General features: G+C 37.8%; 3 protein-coding genes and 1 non-coding gene across 5 annotated transcripts; 3 read left to right on the top strand and 1 right to left on the bottom strand.

The window, feature by feature from the left end:
• Positions 1–1329: 1329 nt before the first annotated feature.
• On the top strand, positions 1330–4360 carry LOC137731529 (Haloacid dehalogenase-like hydrolase (HAD) superfamily protein). Its single transcript, XM_068470652.2, has 5 exons — positions 1330–1851; positions 2514–2556; positions 2831–2891; positions 3409–3543; positions 3790–4360. Exons 1-5 carry the CDS (start codon positions 1500–1502, stop codon positions 3952–3954), a joined length of 756 nt encoding a protein of 251 aa, XP_068326753.2. The 5' UTR covers positions 1330–1499; the 3' UTR covers positions 3955–4360.
• A 311-nt stretch (positions 4361–4671) lies between these two features.
• TRNAK-CUU (transfer RNA lysine (anticodon CUU)) lies at positions 4672–4744 on the bottom strand. The gene has a single exon. It is a non-coding gene; the product is annotated as a tRNA-Lys (tRNA).
• Positions 4745–4910: 166 nt separating this feature from the next.
• On the top strand, positions 4911–6344 carry LOC137730607 (uncharacterized). 2 transcript variants are annotated; one of them, XM_088688263.1, is made up of 3 exons: positions 4911–5453; positions 5716–5940; positions 6204–6344. In XM_088688263.1, the coding sequence occupies exons 1-3, from the start codon at positions 5040–5042 to the stop codon at positions 6342–6344; spliced, it is 780 nt and encodes a 259-aa protein (XP_088544389.1). In that variant the 5' UTR covers positions 4911–5039. The 2 variants fall into 2 exon arrangements, with proteins under 2 accessions (XP_088544389.1, XP_068325694.2); XM_068469593.2 differs by having other exon boundaries at positions 6195–6344.
• A 6841-nt stretch (positions 6345–13185) lies between these two features.
• Positions 13186–21471, top strand: LOC137730672 (Major facilitator superfamily protein). Its single transcript, XM_088687167.1, is given in 7 exon segments — positions 13186–13549; positions 13552–13649; positions 13651–13736; positions 13738–13763; positions 20312–20666; positions 20668–20729; positions 20732–21471. Coding segments are annotated over 7 exon segments (1377 nt in total). The 5' UTR covers positions 13186–13539.
• The last annotated feature ends 139 nt before the right edge of the window (positions 21472–21610 follow it).

Raw genomic sequence — 21610 nt, 5'->3', positions numbered from 1 at the left:
AATCTAGTTGACTCTCACCAAAAGAAAAGAAAAAACTTGTTTTTTTTTTTTTTTTGTCAAACAATAGATTTGTTAGATTAAGAACCGACGAAGTTCGAATCCACGACGTGATGCAAATGCAACATTTTTCTCCACCAGTATGGTGGAGGGTCACTTACCAAAAAAAACTAGTTGACCTTATATTTTTGGCTGAGTAGTTCAAGGGACACAAATTTGTTCACGATTTGTCAGTCTTGAATCCTGATTACTCACAACTATTTTATAAACAAAATTTTACAGACTCAATTTACGATATACTAGAATGTTTTACATCAACGTTGAGCAAATAAAAAAAAGTTTTACATCACTAATTGTTCTCAAAATGTTTAATCTTGATGGGACTACAATTAATGAAGCGGAGGCGAGGGCTTTAAAAGAGGGTCCGGTTTATGCAAAAGCGAAAGGGATTCAAGAAAATCATGGTGGAACGTGACTCTCGTCTTATAATTCAGGCGGCCCAAGGCTATTGCGAGTTTCGGTAAAATCTCATTTCTATAATTGAAGATTTCCTATGGTTGGCATTGAACTTTACCGACATTTGGTGGAAGCACATTTTTAGAGAGACAAACTTTATGATAGATGTTTTTGCTCGTCAGGGTCTTCTCATCCAACATATTCATTTGTGACGGATTTTTGTATCCTTTTTTGGCTAGAGCAGCCTTTGATTTGGACAATATGGGAGTTTTGCATTTGCGGTTTATAAAAAAAAAAGGTGGATGTCAAAGAAACAAACAATGCCAAAGATTAATCCAATCTCCTATCCTTTCGTAAAGTTTTTTCAAAATTTTCAGAATTTAAAATCCACAAAAACACAACTCAAGCTTAGCTACCTAAGCATAATATGGTGATTAAACTTCACAATGATCAAGTTTTTTTTTTTTCTTTTGAACAAATGATATTAGTGTAAAATTTTCAGAATTTAAAATCCGCGAAAACATAACTCAAGCTTAGTTACCTAAGTATAATATGTTGATTAAACTTCACAATGATCAAGTTTGATTAAATTATGGTTTGAGTTTGACCTCATAAAAAACTAGTTGACTCTCACTAAAAGAAAAGAAAAAACTTGTTTTTCTTTTGTCAAACAATAGATTTGTTATATTAGAAACCGACGAAATTTGAATCCACGATATGGTGCAAGGCTAACATTTTTCTCCACGGCCACTTACCCAAAAAAAAAGTGTTTTACATCAGTGTTGACCAAATAAAAAAAATTTTACATCCTTTTCAGTCCTTTAAATTGGCCCAAGTCACGGACCCAAGGTCATCAGAAATTGTCAAACGGGTGCCCAAAGAAATGTAAAATCACTATATTGACCTCCATTTTCTCACCAACCAAACGCTGCCCACAACCCAAGAGGCTCTCCCAGCCACTCAATTACACACCCAGAAATTTCAATTTCTCAATTTAAACCCAAATACCTCCCTTTCAAATACCCAATACACTCAAATCCTGCCCCATGCCACTACTACTACTACCCAGAACACTCCTCTTCCTGCACCCAAAACTCAAAATCCCCAAAAGAACCATGGCCACAATGGGCACCACCACCGCCCAACCACCCAGGGCGCGCCTCCGAGGCGTCGTCTTCGACATGGACGGAACCCTAACGGTCCCCGTCATCGATTTCGCCGCAATGTACAGAGCTGTGCTCGGCGAAGATGAGTACGTCAGAATCAAGGCTGAGAACCCTTCCGGGATCGATATATTGCACCACATTGAGAATTGGAGCCCCGAGAAGCAGCGGAAGGCGTATGATATTATCGCCGATTTTGAGCGCCAGGGGAGCGATCGCCTTCAGATCATGCCTGGTGAGAAAATTTTCCAACTTTGGTTTTGGATATTCTGTTTGGTTCCCGGGAAAATGTTGGATTAGGAAAATTGTAATGTAGCAGTAGCACACACTATCTTCAATTACCTTACTTTATTGTGCTAATTGCATAGCTGCCATTTAATTTCTTTTCCCAAAGTACGTAAAATTTTACTGTTTACAAGTGAGATATATAAAACGAATGATGATTAGGATTTTAGTCTATGATTTTCGTTAAATGCTACTGGGATTATGTTGCGTTCTTAATTCGTTATCTCGTGCTAGTTTTCGGGTGATATATGATTAATGAGTAATGATTGTGTTATATTATCTACTTGTAGATGTAACATAACAAGAAATGTGAAAACTTGTTGTTATTGTTCGAACAATGTAACACATTTTCTTTGAATATTGAAAGTTGTTTAATTGAAAACTAAAAGCGATATTCGTAAAGCAAGAGGATGCTATTTGCTTACCACCCTTTGCTTTTTCTCCGAAGTGAGATTTAGGGTGCTTAATGTACTATTAATGTGGGAATTTAATTTATACTTTGCTATTCACACGAACTTAATCAGATTTCAGAGTGCTTTGTTCTTTTTCCCGTCATCACTTGACAGATCTGATAACTGATGTTCATTAAAATCTGGATTAATTGCGGTGCAGGTGCAGCAGAACTTTGTGGTTTTCTAGATTCTAAGAATATAAGGTCATGCTCAACTTAAGCCTTTATCTTCTCTTATAGTCGTTCATTTTTTGTTGTATGTATAACTAATGGCGGCATGCTTATATGCATGTCTCCTTCAGGGGCTTTCAAGTGTGGCTTATCTTTTATGCATATATGCATGTTACTGAAGTTCATAATCTTATTTTGCTTGCAAGATTTTGATTTTTTCTTACCTACTTCGTGTCATAAGTTTTTCGACCAATGAAGACAGGAATGATGGCGATATTCTTATTGTTTTTATTTGGATTATTTACAGGAGGGGATTAATCACACGTAATGTCAAGGCTGCAGTAGATTTGTTTCGTGATCGGTTCAGTGTAAGTATATTGAAGTACACAAGTTGGTATAAAAAAAATTTCTTATAGCATAAAGCTATTCTTCTATTTCTGTTCCGTATTACTGTTTCTCTTGTCTTAAGAACAAATTACAGTTTCTTGGATGAGCCTTACTCTGATCTGGCTACTAGCTGAAGTTAGTCAACTCCTATGCGCTCATGAAAAGCTTACTTGGACTTCAAATCAGCACCATTCCTCACCTCTCCACGTTTGATTCTCTCTACAACTCCAAAAATGCCATATTGTTTTACTTCAAATGGATCCTGACATACAATTAACCGCACACTAACACTAAATAGGGTAAAATGCAACCAGTTTAACTCCAAAACATCACAAAGAGACTAGAAAGGGATGGTCTAAATGTATGAAATATATGAGTTATCACTTGAGGAGAACCCCTAACTTTATGTAATGTATGTTTGGGGCTCATCTCATTTCTTATCGTTCTTTCTACTTTGTAGTGGACTCTGATATCTTATTTTCTGTGTCATTACTGCAGTTGTCATTTTCTCCAGCGTTGAGCAGGGAATTTCGACCTTACAAACCGGATCCATCTCCACTACTGCATATATGTTCAGCTTGGGAAGTTAAACCAAGTGAAGTAATGATGGTTGGAGACTCCCTCAAAGATGATGTGAGCGTTTGGGTTTTTGTTAGTTCTTTTTGAAGTATTTTGTTCTGTGACCAGTTCCTTGTATTTGATAGGATGACCAAGCAACATATGGACCTTAGGTAGACTTATTGATGTTCCAAAAGAAGAATGATGATTAGATAATTAAGGAAGCTGGATTTCTGCTTTGTGCTACAGTTCTGAGTTTATGTCAAAACTTGCTTCCCTAAGATATTGGAGATGCTTACAAACAATTGCCTGATGTTGCAGGTGGCTTGTGGGAAGCGAGCAGGAGCTGTTGCGTGCTTGCTCGATGAAAATGGAAGGTATGACTCTCCAGAATATGCCAATGTCGAATTCAAACCAGATTTCAAGGTGACTTCCCTAAGGGAAGTTCACACGCTATTGGAAGCACATTTTGACCTGTCACCCTGATCCTCAAACCGATTGTGGACAATCTTCACATTTCACGGTATTTGTCGCTGTGCATTATCCAGAAAAGAAGTATAGGTTGCAGTGCTTGTTTAATAATTTGTTCTTTGCTTCTGGAGAGGAATACACGCAAAGAAACTGCAACCGAAAGATGAAGAGGAACGAATTTGTAGAAAACCGTTGTTTGGCGGGAGAGAAGATTCATTAGTCAACTTGTATCAGACTTAAAATCTAACCGTTTTTAGGGATTAAAATCTAGCTTTCTATATTATAATTGTACTCTACTTACTGGCCTGGTAAAAGCTCATTACCAGCATCAGACTTGGAAAATACTTTGGGTGAGATTGATCAAATGCCCACAGTATGTAGTCGTTAGTGCAATGGATTTTAAAGCCGATTCGTCTGAAAATATTATCCGGTCGAGGTTCCACAAGCAGTACTTCCTGACACTGTATTTTAAGTAGTTGTCCGAATTCCTTATGATCTGCAATCGAAACAAGTTCTTGCTAATGGTCAAAAAGCAAATGTATTTGAAGCAGTTGTCCGAATTCTTGATGATTTGCAGCTGAAAAAAGTTCTTGCTAATGGTGAAAAGCAAAGACAAACAGACATCGAATGCTTATTTCTAACAAAGTAAAGAAAATCAAACTGGGGTGTGTAAAGAAAAAAAAAGGTGTGTACAAATAAAAAAAATAAAAAAGAAAAAAGAAAACAATAGACCGCCCACCGTGGGGCTCGAACCCACGACCACAAGGTTAAGAGCCTTGCGCTCTACCAACTGAGCTAGACGGGCTTGCTGCTTGAGCCCTTTCAGCTAGCTAATTATTCGATAAAATGAGACGGTCTGGTTGCTAAAACCCTTGGTTGAATCTGGCGCCAAAACGTAACGGATTACCTGTTGACTGATTGACTCTGAAGTCTCGATGAGTGTTGCGGTTGTTAATCCGTTGCAAATTCCTTCTCCCTGTTTACAAAAACCAACCACACTCCCTCCGTTTTCCCAATCAAAACTCCCCAAAATTCCAAACAGCTTCCAAGAAACCAAAGAATCCCTCAAATCCCAAAACCCAACTCCTCCGCCGGCCACCATGAACCACCACCACCAGGTTCCATCCAACCACCCAGAACAAGACTCTTCTCTGCCTGCATCTTCTTCTGGCTACCGCAGGATCTCCCTCCCTCTTCTCCGCCGCTGCATCTCCGACCCCTACAACCCTCCGTCTGCGACCAACCCCAACGATGCATTTGAGCATTCTCTCTCTGCTTCTCGCTGTGGCAGTTCTTTGTGCAACATGACTCCGTCCTACTCTCCTGACCGACTCCACTTCCCCAAGACTCCGTCCCATTCCCCGGTAGCGGTCCTGCCTCCTCTTCCTCCACCCCATACTCTCCGGCGCTCCGTTTCGGATCTCAACCCCTCTCCGGCCAAGACCTCCTCCCGCTCCTCCACCTCCTCCCAAGATTTCCACTTCTCCACCGACATTGACACCCCCAATTCTAAGGCAACGACATATCCTTTAATTAATTTATTCTTTAATCTTTATAAAAGCTCATTTCTTTCTCTCGGTTTGGATTGCTGATGAAATGAATTTTTGATTTTATGCTTTAATCTGCGAAAAGCTGAATTCTTTATCTGTTTTTGGATTGTTGATGAAATAGGGTTTTGCGGAAATTGTTTATTTTTCCTTTAATCTTCGAAAGTTTGATTCCTTTCTTCTGTTTCGATTGTTTTTGAAATCGGGTTTTTGGGGAAAATGATTGCAGAGGCTGCAGAGGATGAAGGGCCGCTTGAGAGAGATGAGCCTGTGGTGCCAGCAACTGATGCGGGAAGAAGACTTAATGGAAGAAGATGAAGATCACGAGGAGCAAGCGGCCGAAGAAGAAGAAGAGGAAGAAGAAGAAGAAGAAGAAGAAGCGGAAGAAGAACAAGTGCAAACTGTTGATGCTACTGATCAAGATTTTCATGACAATGCTACTGCTACTGCTGAGGTATTGGGTCTGAAACTGATATGATTTTTTAATTAATCAATCATAGATAGTAAGATTTCTTTTCTTCGAACAAACAAGATCAGAAAGAGAAAATATGGCCATTCTATTGTCTTGGGTCTGAATAATCATAGACAGTAAAAGCTAAACAATTTGATTTCTTTTCCATGTTTCATGTATTTTCTAATTAACCAGTCAAAGAAAGTATGATTTGGTATTTTTCTGATTAAAATGTCAATTAATTTTGATGCATAAAGAATTTACAGGATGACGGGGGGAAAGAATTTGCAGAGTCTGTGAGTGTGGAGAAGAAGGATGACTGCTTGGTAATTCACTTCAGGTGTCACTGTGACAAAGCCTATCAGTTCCTTCTCAGTGGAGGCGACTGCTACTACAAGCTCATGTAGATACTCAACTCTTCATTCTTGGGTAAACCCACTGGATAAACTGAGCACTCTTCATTCTTGGGTTCGGATTTTTCATACACATTGGTTAAATTCTTTTCGATACTCAACTCAGTCACCCTGACCTCATTCTTAGGTTGTTTAAAATCTTCGTCTTAGATCGTACCCTTTTCATAGATTCTTTTTGGATGAAGTGCTCAGTGCCTTGATTGGTGTCAGTTTAACAAATCATCTGGTTTAGCTGGATTACCAATCAATTGGGTGAACCCTTGTTTTTCCTTTTTCTTCTCCTTTTCACTGTGATGAAGTAGAAGATGTGGAATAATGCATTAATTGCAAAGGCGAAAAAATATATGGAATGTACTTTGTTGCAATTCTTGTTTGGAAGCAAATGAAAAAAATTTCCTAATTCTCGTGTGAATGAATACATGATCCTTATTCTTCCGATGTCATGAAATTTCGCATGTCAGTAACATTTTCCTGCTGATTTCAGTCATTTTGCATCTCCCAATCCTTCAACCGCATCTGGTCATTGGATTGTTTAGAATTCTGCATGCTTACTAAGATCATCATAGGTGCTTTTTTGTTAAGCTCATAAGCATATAACCTCCACACTTCAATTGAATTGTATCGTCGCAAGTTGAATGAAATCGCGAGGAAGACAAGTTCTTGCTTGTTTTCTGTGAGTTGAAGTTGTCAATTGGAATTTTTTGTTGTGTATTTGAGCTTTTATGCTCATATTTTATCAAAATGTGGTGGAAAAAAAGGTTCCAAGTGGTCATTAGCCACGTATGAAAAAAAGCAATGGAGATATGTCTTCATACAAATTAGTCCTTTGTCATATACAATTTTGGGGGAAGGATATGTGGTGCCCTATGGTTTGAGTGTCCTGTAGAATCTGAGTGCTTGCTATTGTGATTGAAATTGCATATGCTAACTCGCGAGTAATAACTGCACAGCAACCTTAGCGTTAGACGTTGCTGATTGTACAATGATAAGGAGAAAAGGGGAAATGCATCTTGAGTTGGAAAATGATAAGTCGAGTTCTTGGCATGTCTACGAGTTAAAGATAGGTCTGCAACCTTCATCAGGTCATTGGTTTGTTGAGATTGAGATGCATATTAAGATTGTCATAGAAACTTTCATGTTCTCTCCGAATTCAAATGAAAGCACAAGAAAAACATGTCGTCTAGGGGATGGGATAGTGCAGATTTGAACAAGTATATGGTAATGCCTGCAGAATTGACGAGGATAGCCAAAAGGTTTGCAGAAATAGGTCAAGCAGAGCAGGTTGATGAGTGCACTTTCACATGTCTCTGCAGTGTGGTATTTTGTACAAGATTAGAATCCAGTCCTTTGTCACATATGTATTTTTGGGGAAGAATTCGCGGGGCCTATGATTGAGTGGGTTGGAATTTGAGTGCTTGCTACGGAATTTGCAAACATTGTATGGTGCTCCAGAGTATCGTACAGTTTTTTTTTTCTTTTTTTTTTTTTCTGGTTTTTGATCAAAGATCTAACAATTGAAAAAACATGATTGTATGAATCTATTTGCAAACCTATGATCTCTTACTTTCCTGAGTAATTATTGTCATTGAAATTATACATGCTCATGTTTGCTGAGTGATGCCTTGACACCTCAGACCATCACCAAATCCAAAGGAGATGTCAAATATGCCAGATAGGATTAAAAAATGTTCAGGTGTTCCTCAATGAAGAGATTTTTCAGTGTAACCGGTACACGGGGTGGTACATCATGTGTTATTATACAAGGATACGTGTGTTAAAAAGTTAATAACTTAAAAAATAAAATTTCACACCATTTATATAAAAACACATGGTGTAACACCCATGTTTCAATCACAATGAAAAATTTCTTCCTAATGGATATGCCAAATATGATGTGTTAATTGAATCATTTGACTTCTTACCTTTTAGCTGTCTTTTTTTACAACAAACAAAGAAAGAGTCAAATATTTTTAATTTAATTTTTTAATTCATGAGTCCCATTAACAACCAATAAAATAAAAACTAAAATTAATTTTGATTATTTTTTAATAATTAATGTAACTTTGGGTCCAATAAAATAATAAAATACATATTTGACACATTTATTGGAAAAGAAGAGGATTTAACACTTGTATTCAATTTGCCACATCAGCCATCAAATAAAATTTTGACATTATTTTTGACATTTCATTTGGAGATGCTCTCAACTAACCTTAATGAGCCGCTAGATGTTCTTGAGTCTTCATTCCTCCAACAAAGGATTGACAAAATAGGTAAGCGGCTGGTGCTATCCACACACTCGTTTTTGCCTCTCATGTAACATCCCACATCGCCCAGGGACTGGATCTTGTAAGCCTTATATGTATATTCCCATCTCTACTTAGCACGAGGTCTTTTGGGAGCTCACTGACTTTGGAGTTCATCGAAACTCCGAAGTTAAGCGAGTTCACGCGAGAGCAATCCCAGGATGGGTGACCCACTGAGAAGTTCTTGTGTGAGTTCCCAGAAACAAAACCGTAAGGGCATGGTCGGGGCCCAAAACAGACAATATCATGCTACGGTGGAGTCGAACTCGAGATGTGGTGGGGGCCCGGGCCGGGATGTGACATCTCACGTACTCATTTTAATTTTTGATTGTCAGATCAAATGAACTGCAGAAGATCAAAGGACAAAAATTAACATAGGTGTGAGAGGTTAAAAATAAATGTATGGATAGCACTACTCGTTATTTATTCAAGTCTTGTCACTTCCTCTCCATATTTTTGTTTGTCAATAGTTAGGTGAGGTTCTCATGGGAGTGAAAAAGGGATTGGCAGAGCCTCAAACCCGCCATAGGGGGCCCACAAGGGTGCTTGATTTCACTATGACACTAGCCCTCCTCCACTTCCTCTTCACATTAGGATGACATGGAATTCAAGGGATTTTATTTGATTGTTAGATTATTGGTCTATATATATATATATATATATATATAATAATTAATAGAGATGTGCTATTGACACATTCTTTTTACTTCTCACATGCGCCTTAATTTAGTCGATCTAATGGTTGCAAATTAAGTAAATGTGTAAAAAATAAAAAAGAATGTGAATATCACACTGTGCAAAATATTAACCGACAAAAATTTAATACACAGTACACCAAAGCATAACAGATGCACATGCCTTTTCTTGTTATGAATTTGGATTTGCTTTATTGTAAATCTCTACTAAGAGAATGCTAGAAGCCAATTTTGGTGTCTAAGGCTTCACCAAAAAAACAAGTAGACCAAAAAGTCCCTAAAACAAAAAAATTTAAAACTAACCGAAAATAATACATAACATATTGCAGGGGCAATTTTGTAAAACGAATACAAAATTTTTACATTTTTACACTAAAAATTGAATGGAAAAAGTAAAAACTAAATAGAAAAAACCAAGAATCGCTTCTCCCACGATGGCATGCTCTTCGTTCCTCCAACAAAACTTCAACCACGTTCTTCGTTCCTCCCACAAAACTTCACCATGTTCTCCATGGAAAATAAAATAGGGTTTTTCGATAATCTTAATCTTAAGTATTTAACTTCCTCAACCCTAATTTATTTGTGGGATATCTGAGAAAAACCTATTGAGACTTGAGAAGGACCGAAACAACCCAACGTACTCCACTCACTGCTCATCTCTCCATCTCGCATGGCAATTGCAGCTGCTGCTTCTCATTAACCACGATCATCTCAGGTATTCAACTTATTTTTCGGTGTTTTTTTTTTTTTTTTTTTTTGGCAGTTTTAGTTCATTTCGTTACTTCTCCTTATAAAAGAACTAAAATTGTTTCTCTCTCTCTATTGCACTTCTTTTCATTATGTTTTTATTCTTAGTTGCTTAAATTGATCTTCTCATGGCAGGATAACGAATTTGCAAACTTTGATTTTATATTAGGGTTTTCTCCATATATCGTCAATTTTAATTTGAACATTTTCTGTATGTGTTATATTAGCCTCTATTTCCCAAACTGTTTAGTTATCAACTTGGATTTCCTTTGAAGTTTTTTTTTTTTTTTTTTTTTTTCATTTTTCTTTTTGTGTGTGTGTGTGTAATCTGTAACAGTTTGTAATTACAGTTCAAATATGCATGCCTTCATTCATTTGATTTGATTTCACTTTTGTTGTTGAATTTATATGCTTTTTATAACTAAATTTATTCTGTCCAAAATATTTGTAGCTTTAAGTTTCAAATATTTGTCCAAGTGAGGCACTGTTGCTGCTACGTCAAAAACAGAATAGGCTACTTTCCCTGCCAGAGATGAAATAGAAGGGGATGACAAAAATGGTCATCCATTAGGCCCTCAGGAAGGCAATGCAACCGATGGCCTTTTAAAAACGAAGAGAGAGAGAGAGAGAGAGAGAGAGAGAGAGAGAGAGAGAGAGAGAAGCGTATTTTCCCTTTGCCTTATGATTTATGGTTCAACTATACATAATGGATGTAAGCTAAATTTTTATTTTTTTTATTTTTGTTCTTTTGCTTTATGTCGCCATTTGGTTTTCCTGATCAATTAGTTGATGTACTGATGTTTTAAGTTCATATAGTGTACTATATATTAATAAAGTTTATGTACATTTTGCATCTTTGTTGTAGTCTAATTAATCGTATAGGTCGGCATGACGAAGTCCAATTGAGACGTACAAACGTTTTGCATTTGCAAAAGTCAAACCAAAGGCATCGTAGGAGCAATACGTTTACCTATTTACACTATATGCTTCATTATATAAGGATCACAAACACAACATGAGATTGCAAGAAATGTTGTACATACAAATATTTTGTTTCCATCTAAGTTATGATGTAATTTTTTAAAAATTTAGTACTTGATGTCACATAAAGATCCCCTCCCTTCTAAATTTGTGATTTGTCTTATGAATGCCATTTTTTCCCCATTTTGGGTCAATGTGTCAAAACTTAACATTATTCAGTTTTGGCACCTTCAAAATCTTTATCCCATGTTCTTCAACGTAACATTAAGAGCACTTCCAGCATCATCTTTTGCCCTGTGGACCAGCTCCATTTGCAATCCAATCTCCTACTAAAGTGGCTAGTCCATTTGGGCAATTGGGCTGAGGGGGAGCCCGTGGGAGAACTTAGCCATGTTATAAAAATTTTTGTGTCAGGTGTGTGCATAACAAGAGCATGTTGGGGGGGGGGGGGCGCATTACTGACAATATTTCAGGCAGTGGGACCCGCGTGGCAGCCCACTCAGTAGTCGTTGAATCTGGACCGTTTGATTTCTAGATCAACGGTCCAGGTTTTTCTGCTTTAAAAATTAAAAAAAATAGAAATGCTACGGTGAGCCACGTGTCACAATCTAGAGTGTTGGATTTCAAATTTTTTTGTAATCCAATGATTCGGATTAAATAAGTTAATACAAAAATTAAAAATCAGAAAAAAATTTCAATTTTTTTAAATTAAATTTTTTTTTTTCATAAATACCTTACCACTTTTTCTCGCCTTACACCGCATTTCAATATTTTCAACGATTCTAAACATGGAAGGATATGTTGCGCAACTAAATTGGTTAAAAATCTTATCGAAATCTATCCACAAAAATTGTACTTTCGGATCATAACACGTGACGTGACGAGATTGTTTAAAAATCCTGTCCGAAATTAAAAACAAAATTATTTTTTATTATTTTAGAAAATAAAAAATACTAATATTTTATTGCTTATTGCCATGACTATTCATTTTTTATTATTTTAAAAAATAAAAAATACTAATATTTTATTGCTTATTGCCATGACTATTCAGTTTACTTTTTATGAGTGGAGATGTAAAAGGTAATTACCATTCATTAAAGACAGTTACTATTCACTTGAGGGGATTGAATGACCTATTGTCAAGGGAAGCCTTTACACATTGGAAGTGCTCTAACTTCATTTCCGTTTGCTCATTAATCAAACATATCTAAAAAATTAAATCTTTAGGCGCATGTAGCACCTGTCATGTAAAAAAAACGTTTCGCATGCGCTTAAGCGTGTGCAGAAAGAAAACGTTTCGCATGCGCTTAAGCGTGTGCAGAAAGGCTAGTTCTTTCTAAACCAACAAGACAACTTTAACCAATAAAATTGTATGTATTGAAAATTGTACTTGTGTGAATTGGAATCATTCAATAATAACGTATAATAGCACATTACGATTCAACTGATTAGACTTTTTCGTAACTTTATCCTCCAAACCTAGCAAAAACAACATAAAAGTATGGGAACTTTAACGAAAAGCTTCTGGTATTGTTCACTTTAACGAAAAACCACATTTTTACACTAAAAAGTCAATTATAGTACTATTCATTTTACCTTTTATTTTATCCTTATCGTTAAAACTCAAAATTTCCAAACCATTTTCATTAATTTTCTTAAAAGTATGGCCAAGCAATATAAGACAAACCAACCTCTAAAAACAAGGGTATATATGTTAGCATCTACTGAGGTGCTAGACCATATACTCTCCAATCTCTTTCTCTCGATTGTTCAAAGCAAGCTTAGAAAAATTACTAGTGATACATAGTACAGTCTTCTAGATCTCTCCATTAACAAAATAATATTTTCTTCTATCAGCTTACATATATATATATATATATATAGATTTTTCAAAGTGATCAAAACATAAGGTACATCACGTGTCATTATATAAATAGTAAGATATGTGTGTTCAAAAATTAATAACTTGAAAAATACAAATTTTTTATATAAAAACACGTAATATATCATCCGTGTTCTGATCGCAAGAAAATCTCTTCAACGTAGATAACCACACTCCTCCCTTCCCTCCTCGTTGTTGTGTCAATCAAAACTCCATACGATCATAGGAACTTTCATTCCATTTCTTTTTTATTTTCCAAGTGCCCAATTAATATTAATTTGTAATTACCATGATTTCTTCATCATTTTCTTCTGAAAATCCATGGATATCATCACTTTCAATCTCCTCAAAAACCCCCACAAAAAAAGCAACCACCTTTCCCCTCCAAACGCATCCTTTGTTTTCACCGCCAAAACCCAGCAGGACCCATCCAACCCAAAACCCAGCTTAGAGACCCCATCTCCCCAAACCCAGCAACCCAAGTTATTTACTTAAAAACCAGGAGAAGCAGCAGCCGGACGACGACGATCCATCAGGAAAGGAGTGGGTTTTGATTTCCCCAACTGGGTAGGCAGCAAATGTTGTTTCTGGTGGATTTGGGTACTGGATGCAGGGTTTCAGGTGCTTTCCATGGCTGACTCTGAACTTCCACATGGTTCACAATCTCCAAATGCATCCCTCCACATTGGCAGCTCGTGCAGCATTCTGCTAACCTTCCCATGGTGACCAAGTCCTTGTATGGAGTCCTCTCTGATGCTCTTTATATTTCTGGTGCTCAGAGTTGCTTATATTTCCATTGGAGGTCAGTTACAATTTTCTTGCCTTATCTCCTTCGTGGTTTTCTGTCTGATTTGGTTGTATTTCCTAGTTTTATTGTGTTCGTATGTTAAATTTGAAGATGCATTGGAGATGTAAAGTTACATTATTTATGCATTTTAATTCATATCCGAATAGATGAAGGCTTCGTTTTGGTGGTTTATATTGGTATCGTACTTTTTGTTCTTTCCTTTGCTTGGTTTGGTTATGGTGTAGATTTGTTGGAGTGAAATTTCTTCATAGATTTGTTGACCGTAATCCTCACATTCGCTAAATCCCTCGTAAGAGGTGTCCACGAACGGTCATTCTTCGAAGCTTTGTCTAGGCGGGGGTACTTGCAAGAGATACTCCGATGCTCAAGTCAGTCAATTGAATTTTCGATCTCTAGTCTGGGGTTTTGATTGCTTACCTTGCTCTTTGACTCCTTTCCATATTTACAAGACTACGACGCTTGGAGAACAAGTACCATGACATGTCCCTCTCTCCCTCTTCCTTAGTGGTCCTCTGTAGTGGAGGTAGTTATCTACCTCCTTCTCCCTTTTCCGAACTCTTCATGCAACGTCTCACACGTTTCCCTTCTCATGCACCAGTGAGAAGCGAGTAAGGAGTCAGCATGTTTCTTGTGGGCTTTCCTCCTAAGTCTGCCTGTCATGACTTTGCTTACACAACATCATCTCTTTGGATGATTGGTATTGGTCCATGAGTCGAAACTGAATTTTATCCTCCCACATTGCCCCCTTTTCCCTTTTTTTATTTTTTATTTATTATTTTTTTTTTTTTATGTATGTAAAATAGGGGAAAACTAAATTTTTCGATCGCATGAGGCCATGAAATTATATTTTCTAAACCAAGCTAAAACTTTAAGCTCCTCTTGCTAAGGCCAAATTTATTAAAGGTAAATTTACCAAAACCTCCATTTCGTTTGCCTAACTTATGAATGTTATACTGGCTTTCTTTGTGTAATTTCCGAAAGCATTCTTTGCATACCTTGCAAAAGTCAACTGACACTATTCGCATAACTTGCCTTCGCATAATTTACATGGTTCGCATAACTTGAACGACACTCTTTGCATAATTTGCACTCTAAAGCCAACTGACAATGACTAATGAACGACACTCTTCGCATAACTTGCTGGCACTCTTCGCATAATTTACGAATGTCAACCGACATCTTCGCATAATTTACGAAAGTCGATTAACACTCATTGCATAATTTACGAAAGTCAACTGACACTCACAGAACTTGCGAAAGCCAACTGACTCTTCGCATAATTTACGAACGTGGACTGACATAATTTATGAGCGTGGACTGACATCTTCGCATAATTTACGAACATGAACTGACACCTTCGTATAGTTTATGAAAATTGATTGACAAAAGTGGACTGAGAAAGTTGTCTGACACATATATATATATTATATAAATCTCTATCCCCGTGTGCATACATGTATATTTATACACCATATATGTTTCCAACACACACACATAATTCATAATATTAGTCTGCACACCTGCATCTATATATGTATGTATATGTATATAGGCACACCGACACTTAACACACACACACACACACACACACACACATACATGTGTGCATATCTCTACACACCGACATGCATATCTGTGCACACACTTTTTCCATACATACATACATATATATATATATATATATATATATATATATATCTATGCACACACATATATACATATTTATGTGTCAATTACCTTGGTTTCAACATGTTTCATAATTTTATGCTCAGTTAAATTTTGTCATCACGTGCGCTTCTCCAACTTTGGAACATGTGCTCCGAAACAAGCTTTCTTCTTTCTCTTTCATTGTCAAATTGTCATCTTCAATGGTCGGGCTTTAGTTCCTTCAAACGCATAAATGGGAGTTGTATTTGGCCTTAGCTCTTTCTCGTCCAATTTCATCCTCCTAAAGGTGCTCCAAAATAGAACATCAGTGCTGCTCCCCCCGTCAATCATTATCATTTTCACTCTTGAATTAGCAACGCGTAGGGTCACGACCAATGCGTCATTGTGAGGGAATTGAATCCCTTCACGGTCTTTTTGGCCAAAGGAGATGACTCCAGATTCTTTAATGCTTTGGACGCTTCAGGGGCTGATGTTATGTTATGCACTCATCTAGACTTCTCGGCTTCTTGTCTTTACAACCGAGAGCGCGCCTCACGTCCTTCAAGGGGTTGGGGTCCACCATGTATAACATTGATATCCAATAGCCTCTCATCTGCTTCAATGTTTCTTGTTATTGCTTTAAGTCCTTAGTCCTTCTTATGTTCGTCTCTCGATTCTACGCGGTACTGTGAGTATGTGACAACATCCCCTTCTTCAACATAGCTTCCACTGGGTTCCTCAGGCATTGATAATTGTTAATAGTATGACCAAAGTCGTCGTGATGAGCGTACATCTTGTTCCTGTCTCGCTTCTCTAGCAGCGCTCGAATTGGTGCTGGTGCACGAAAGATTCCCTTTCCCTTCTTGTCATGGAAAATTTTGGCCAAGCTCATCGTCAGCTTGGTGTGTGGGTGATCAGGTCTGGATCTTTCACCAAACCGATCTTTCGAATCATGTGAAAATCTTTCTTCTTGCCTCGATTGAGCCGTGGGTTTCAAGATAGGCATGGTAGTGCTCGTTAGGGATGCAAAAATAGTGGCGGTGGCCTACTTTGACTGAATAAGTTCTTCTTCCTTTAGTCTGATGATTCCATCAGCTTGGGCCATCACCTCCCTCATGTCAAGGGGCGAAGTTTCGATTAATGACTTACGCATCTTCATTCTAGGCAACACCCCCTCTCGGATTGCCAAAGACACAGTGTGAGAATCACATTCTTCTAGGGTGGACATTTCTTCCATGAACCTAGTCATGTAGCTTTTAAGGCTTTTGCCAACATTTTGTTTGGTGTTGAACAAGATTGTAGCATCTTTTCTTGGCTTCCGAATGCAGACGTTTTGAGATATAAATGCTTCACAAATCTTCGTGAAACTTCCCATAGACTTCGGTTTCAGTTGTCTGAACCATGATAAAGATGATCCTGAAAGACTTGAGAGGAAGAACTTGCATAGGAAGGCCTCGCCGTCTCCTTCAAGCGCCATCTGCTGTTGGAAGTGGTAAATGTGCTTGACGGGGTCAGTCGTGCCTTCAAACAGCTTGAACTTTGGTTAGGTAAACTTGGCAGGTTTCTTAGCTTTCAAAATGTCCTCAGTGAACAGCGATTTGCAGATCCCTCTGGCTGCTTCTAAGGCAAGTTTTGCTGAGGTCTGTGGCTTGTATCCTTTCACAATTTTTTCAATTTGCTTTCGCAGATCGACATCTTTTATCCTCTTTGGTCATTTTTCCTTGTGATCATCTTCCCCCTGATTTTTCGTTGCCTCAACGCGGTTGTTGGATGATGCATTATTGGAGATGCCCTTCTTATCTTCTTCTTCTTTTGCACACTGTCTCTTAGTGCCAGTCACATCTTCCATTGCGTTTCTCACCTTAGCCTTCTTCAAAGCCTCTTCTGCTATCATTTTTGTTTCATGCAATTCCTTCGTTAGCTTTCTAAATTGTTCCATGGCGAGACTGGTTTCACTATTTTGGGATTGAAACCTCGTGTGCCTTGATTGATTCCTTACGTCTCCGGAAGGATTCAGAACTTCTTGTGTGGATCTAATCATATTTGTAACTTGATTTTTTTTCGGTTCCCACATATGACGCCAATTGTTGGAGCGAAATTTCCTACACGAAGAAATACCTCCACAGATTTGTTGACCGTAATACTCACGTTCACCAAATCCCTCGTAAGAGGCGTCCACGAACGATCTTTCTTCGAAGCTTCGTCTCGGAGGGCATACCTGCAAGAGATACTTCAACGCTCAAGTCAGTCAATTGTATTTATGTTCTCTAGTTTGAGGTTTTGATTGCGTTCCTTGCTCTTTGACTCTTCTCCATATTTATAGGACTACAATGCTTGAAGAACAAGTACCATGACATGTCCCTTTCTCCCTCTTCCTTAGTGGTCCTCCGTAGTGGAGGTGGTTATCTACCTTCTTCTCCCTTTTCCAAACTCTTTGTTTAACGTCTAACACATTTCCTTTCCCATGTGCGAGTAAGGAGTCAACATGTTTTTTGTGGGCTTTCCTCTTTAGTATGCCCGTCACAGCTTGTCTTACACAATCATCTCTTTGGATGATTGGTATTGGCCCATGAGTTGAAACTGGATTTTATCATCCCACAATTGGAAAAAGTGTGCAGAGATACAATGTGTGTAGACTAGGCGTGCAAATTGGGTGTGCAGACTAGGTGTGCAGACAAATATTACGGATTATGTGTGTGGAGGAAGCATATATGGTATATAAATATAATTGTAGTGATTTATAAATAATATACATACACACACACACACACATATATATATATATGGAATAGGATCAAGGGACAAAGATTTTGACACTCCTTTACAACCTTTAGATCTCGTAACATTTAACGGTCTTGATTAAGAGTTATGTAGAAGATTTTAAACATTAAATGAGGTATAAATTTATAATTAAGAAATTAATAAAAGTTAAAACTAAGAAAAGAATAAAAACTGAGGGAATAATCTTGCAAACATAAGGAAGAAGCGAAAATGGCCTTCTTGGATGAAAATGTAGAAGCACAACCATCGAATTGCTTCGTCCAACCCCAACACCTCAAATTTCTATCACTCACGCTATCAAACTTAGTATCGTGCCTTCAATTGATTGATACAAAATTCCGATATAAAAGCAAATCAAGTATCAATCTGCTTCAAGCATTCGTTCCTTGCTCTTTCCATAAATTTACAAAACTAAACCCTAAATCAACAACTCTAACTGCCTCCTCAAATTTTTTATTTTTTTTTTTACAATTAAATCTAAGTGTGGATTTGAAATAGAATCAAAGAGGTTTTTGGGGTTTTTACCCAAAGATGAGAACGAAGACTCAAAAGACTTTAAGGTATTTTGCACAAATCAATGGAGGCCTTTGTGCGCAAGGTTGTCTTCCTCTTTTCAAATTTTAATTAATTTTCTAGTTTTTATTCTTTTTCAATGTTAATTATAATCCACGTAAGCATCCAAGTCATTGAATGATTCATTGAAGACCCTTAGATGTTATGTAATCTAGCGGCTTAAAAGGAAGGTAAAAATGTTTGGCAAAATCTGTCCTATGATCCTATCCTTATATAAGTGTCAGACAACTTTCTCTGTCAACTTTCGTTAAACTTTCGTAAACTATGCGAAGGTGTCCATCCACGTTCGTAAACTATGCGAAGATGTCAGTCCACGTTCGTAAATTATGTGAAGATGTCAGTTGACGTTCATAAATTAGGCGAAGAATCAGTTGGCTTTCGCAAGTTATGGGAAGAATATCAGTCGACTTTCGTAAATTATGCAAATATGTTAGCATTCATAAATTATGCGAAGATGTTAGTTAGCATTCGTAAATTATGCGAAGAGTGTCAGCAAGTTATGTGAAGAGTGTCGTTCTTAAGTCATTGTCAGTTGGCTTTAGGGTGCAAATTATGCGAAGAGTGTCATCCGTAAGTTATGCAAACTGTGTAAATTATGCGAAGGCAAGTTATGCGAATAGTATCAGTTAGCTTTCACAAGGTATACGAAGAGTGCTTTCGCAAATTACGCAAAGAAAGCGAGTAGAACATTCGTAAGTTTGGCAAACGAAATGGAGGTTTTGGTAAATTTATCTTTAGTAAATTTGGCTTTAGAAAAAGTGGCTTCCACAAATTTGACCTTAACAAGAGGTGCTTAAAGTTTTAGCTTGGCTTAGAGAATATAATTTCATGGCCTCATGCGATCGAAAAACTCAGTTTCTCCTATTTTACATATGTAAAAAAGGGGAAAAGGGGGCATTGTGGGAGGATAAAATCCAGTTTCGACTCATGGGCCAATACCAATCATCCAAAGAGATGATGTTGTGTAAGACAGCCTGTGATGGGCAAACTAGAGAACAGAAATTCAATTGACTGACTTGAGCGTCAGAGTATCTCTTGCAGGTACCCCGCCTAGACGAAGCTTCGGAGAAAGACCGTTCGTGGATGCCTCTTACAAGGGATTCGGCGAATGTGAACATTACAGTCAACGAATCTGTGGAGGTATTTCTTCGTGCAGGAAATTTCGCTCCTACAAGATTCTATTTGTCTACTGCATTTGCATATTCGTTTGATTGACAATCCAAAGTAAAGTTATATTCTTAATATAAGAAAAGATTTTTGGTTCCTATAATAAATTTTTCTATATGAGTTCCATTAATCCTACTAGTTTTATGCTGTAATTCCTGTGAAAGACTGGCTTAAGCTTAACAACACTGTTTAAGGGGGTAAACAATGCATCGACTAGAAAATAGAATGAACTAAATTTGGGTTTGGGAAAGGCAGAAAAAGAAAAAAAAAAGCGTATATTTGCTATGTGAAAGTGAAGCCTGTTGGCTTTGGTTAGAACCAATTGCTTGGAACAACTTCTCATGGGAGAATCTGATGGAGTTCAAACTTGTCAGTTGTTCTACAGGTTCTATCGTGGGGGCCAATGACACTGACACCTGTTGCAGCTCGAGCTCTTCCTAACCTTATGGCATGCGTTCTTCTGAGTGATCTTGGAGCATCCATTACAGAAGTAGCACAGGATGCTCTTGTTGCAGAGTATGGCCAAGAGAAAAATATGACTGGCCTCCAGTCTTATGCATTCATGGCAGCAGCTGCTGGTGGAATCCTTGACAACTTAATAGGTGGATATTTCTTGATGAAAACGCCGCCCAGAACCATGTGTCTTGTATTTGCAGTTTTACCCTCTGCTCAACTTGCAATTTCGTTGAGAATACGAAAGGAATCTCTTGATTTACCACAATTACCAGATGAGTCTTATAAGAAAACCAATCTTTGAAAGTATCAGGAAACAATTTCCTGAGCTGCAGATGGGAATTCAAAGGAAAGTATAGCTCGTCCTCTTATTTGGATTGTAGCTTCTATTGCCATGGTCCTAGTCCCGTCAGGTTCCATCTTCTGCTATCAAACACAATGTCTACATCTCGATCCTGTAAAAATTGGCATGTCTCGAGTGGTCGGCCAGTTGGTGGTTCTTTCCACTGCTGTACTTTATGACCGTTATTGGAAAAAAGCTCCGATAAGAAAGATAAGAAAGTTGGTTGGTCTTGTTCAGCTGGTGTATGCCTTTTCCCTTCTTCTTGACCTTGTATTAGTGAGACAGATCAATGTTAGACTGGGGATTCCGAATGAGGTGTTTGTCCTTTGTTTTTCGGGGTTGGCAGAGACTATTGCGCAGTTTAAGATCTTGCCTTTCACAGTACTATTTGCCAATATATGTCCTCGAGGATGTGAAGGATCACTGGCTTCTTTCTTAGCATCAGCTTTGTGCTTATCATCGATAGCTAGTGGGTTTTTAGGTGCTGGATTGGCCCCTCTGATAGGAATAACGGCAGGCGACTACTCGAGCCTGGTTTTAGGGATTATGGCACAGTTCCTTGCTGCTTTACTGCCTTTAGGACGGCTTCATAATTTACCAATGTCAGAAGGTGTTGTTGGGAAGGAGAGGAAGAGAGGTTTCTGTAGAAGAAGTCAGAAAAATAGAAGGGTTGGTTGAGTGGTGTATGGTTCAGTATTTATCTACAGACGCGAGAGAGAGTTAGACGCCCAAGAGTAAAAGAACAAACTTTTACGATCACTCTTTTTCAGATAGCAAACGGATTGAAAATGGAAGCGTATGTACCTGAGAGAGAATCTGTAATGTAGAGGTGAAGCAGCTACTACTTGTATGGTTGCATCTCTTGGATTGCCTTTGT

Source organism: Pyrus communis, chromosome 16 (genome assembly GCF_041283825.1).
Source record: "Pyrus communis isolate YQ-2024b chromosome 16, ASM4128382v1, whole genome shotgun sequence".
NCBI classification, from domain to species: domain Eukaryota; kingdom Viridiplantae; phylum Streptophyta; class Magnoliopsida; order Rosales; family Rosaceae; genus Pyrus; species Pyrus communis.
Note: the sequence above shows the minus strand (reverse complement) of the source record. Positions and strands in the feature narration are given on the sequence as shown.

Bases quoted from the DNA above. Each gene is read 5' to 3' on its own strand.
- LOC137731529 (XM_068470652.2), top strand. From the start codon at position 1,500: ATGCCACTACTACTACTACCCAGAACACTCCTCTTCCTGCACCCAAAA. The intron at 2,557-2,830 runs GTCATGCTCAAC...GATTATTTACAG, and splicing joins CTAGATTCTAAGAATATAAG to GAGGGGATTAATCACACGTA. The intron at 2,892-3,408 runs GTAAGTATATTG...TCATTACTGCAG, and splicing joins TGTTTCGTGATCGGTTCAGT to TTGTCATTTTCTCCAGCGTT.
- LOC137730607 (XM_068469593.2), top strand. From the start codon at position 5,040: ATGAACCACCACCACCAGGTTCCATCCAACCACCCAGAACAAGACTCT. The intron at 5,454-5,715 runs GCAACGACATAT...AAATGATTGCAG, and splicing joins TTGACACCCCCAATTCTAAG to AGGCTGCAGAGGATGAAGGG. The intron at 5,941-6,194 runs GTATTGGGTCTG...TGATGCATAAAG, and splicing joins ATGCTACTGCTACTGCTGAG to AATTTACAGGATGACGGGGG.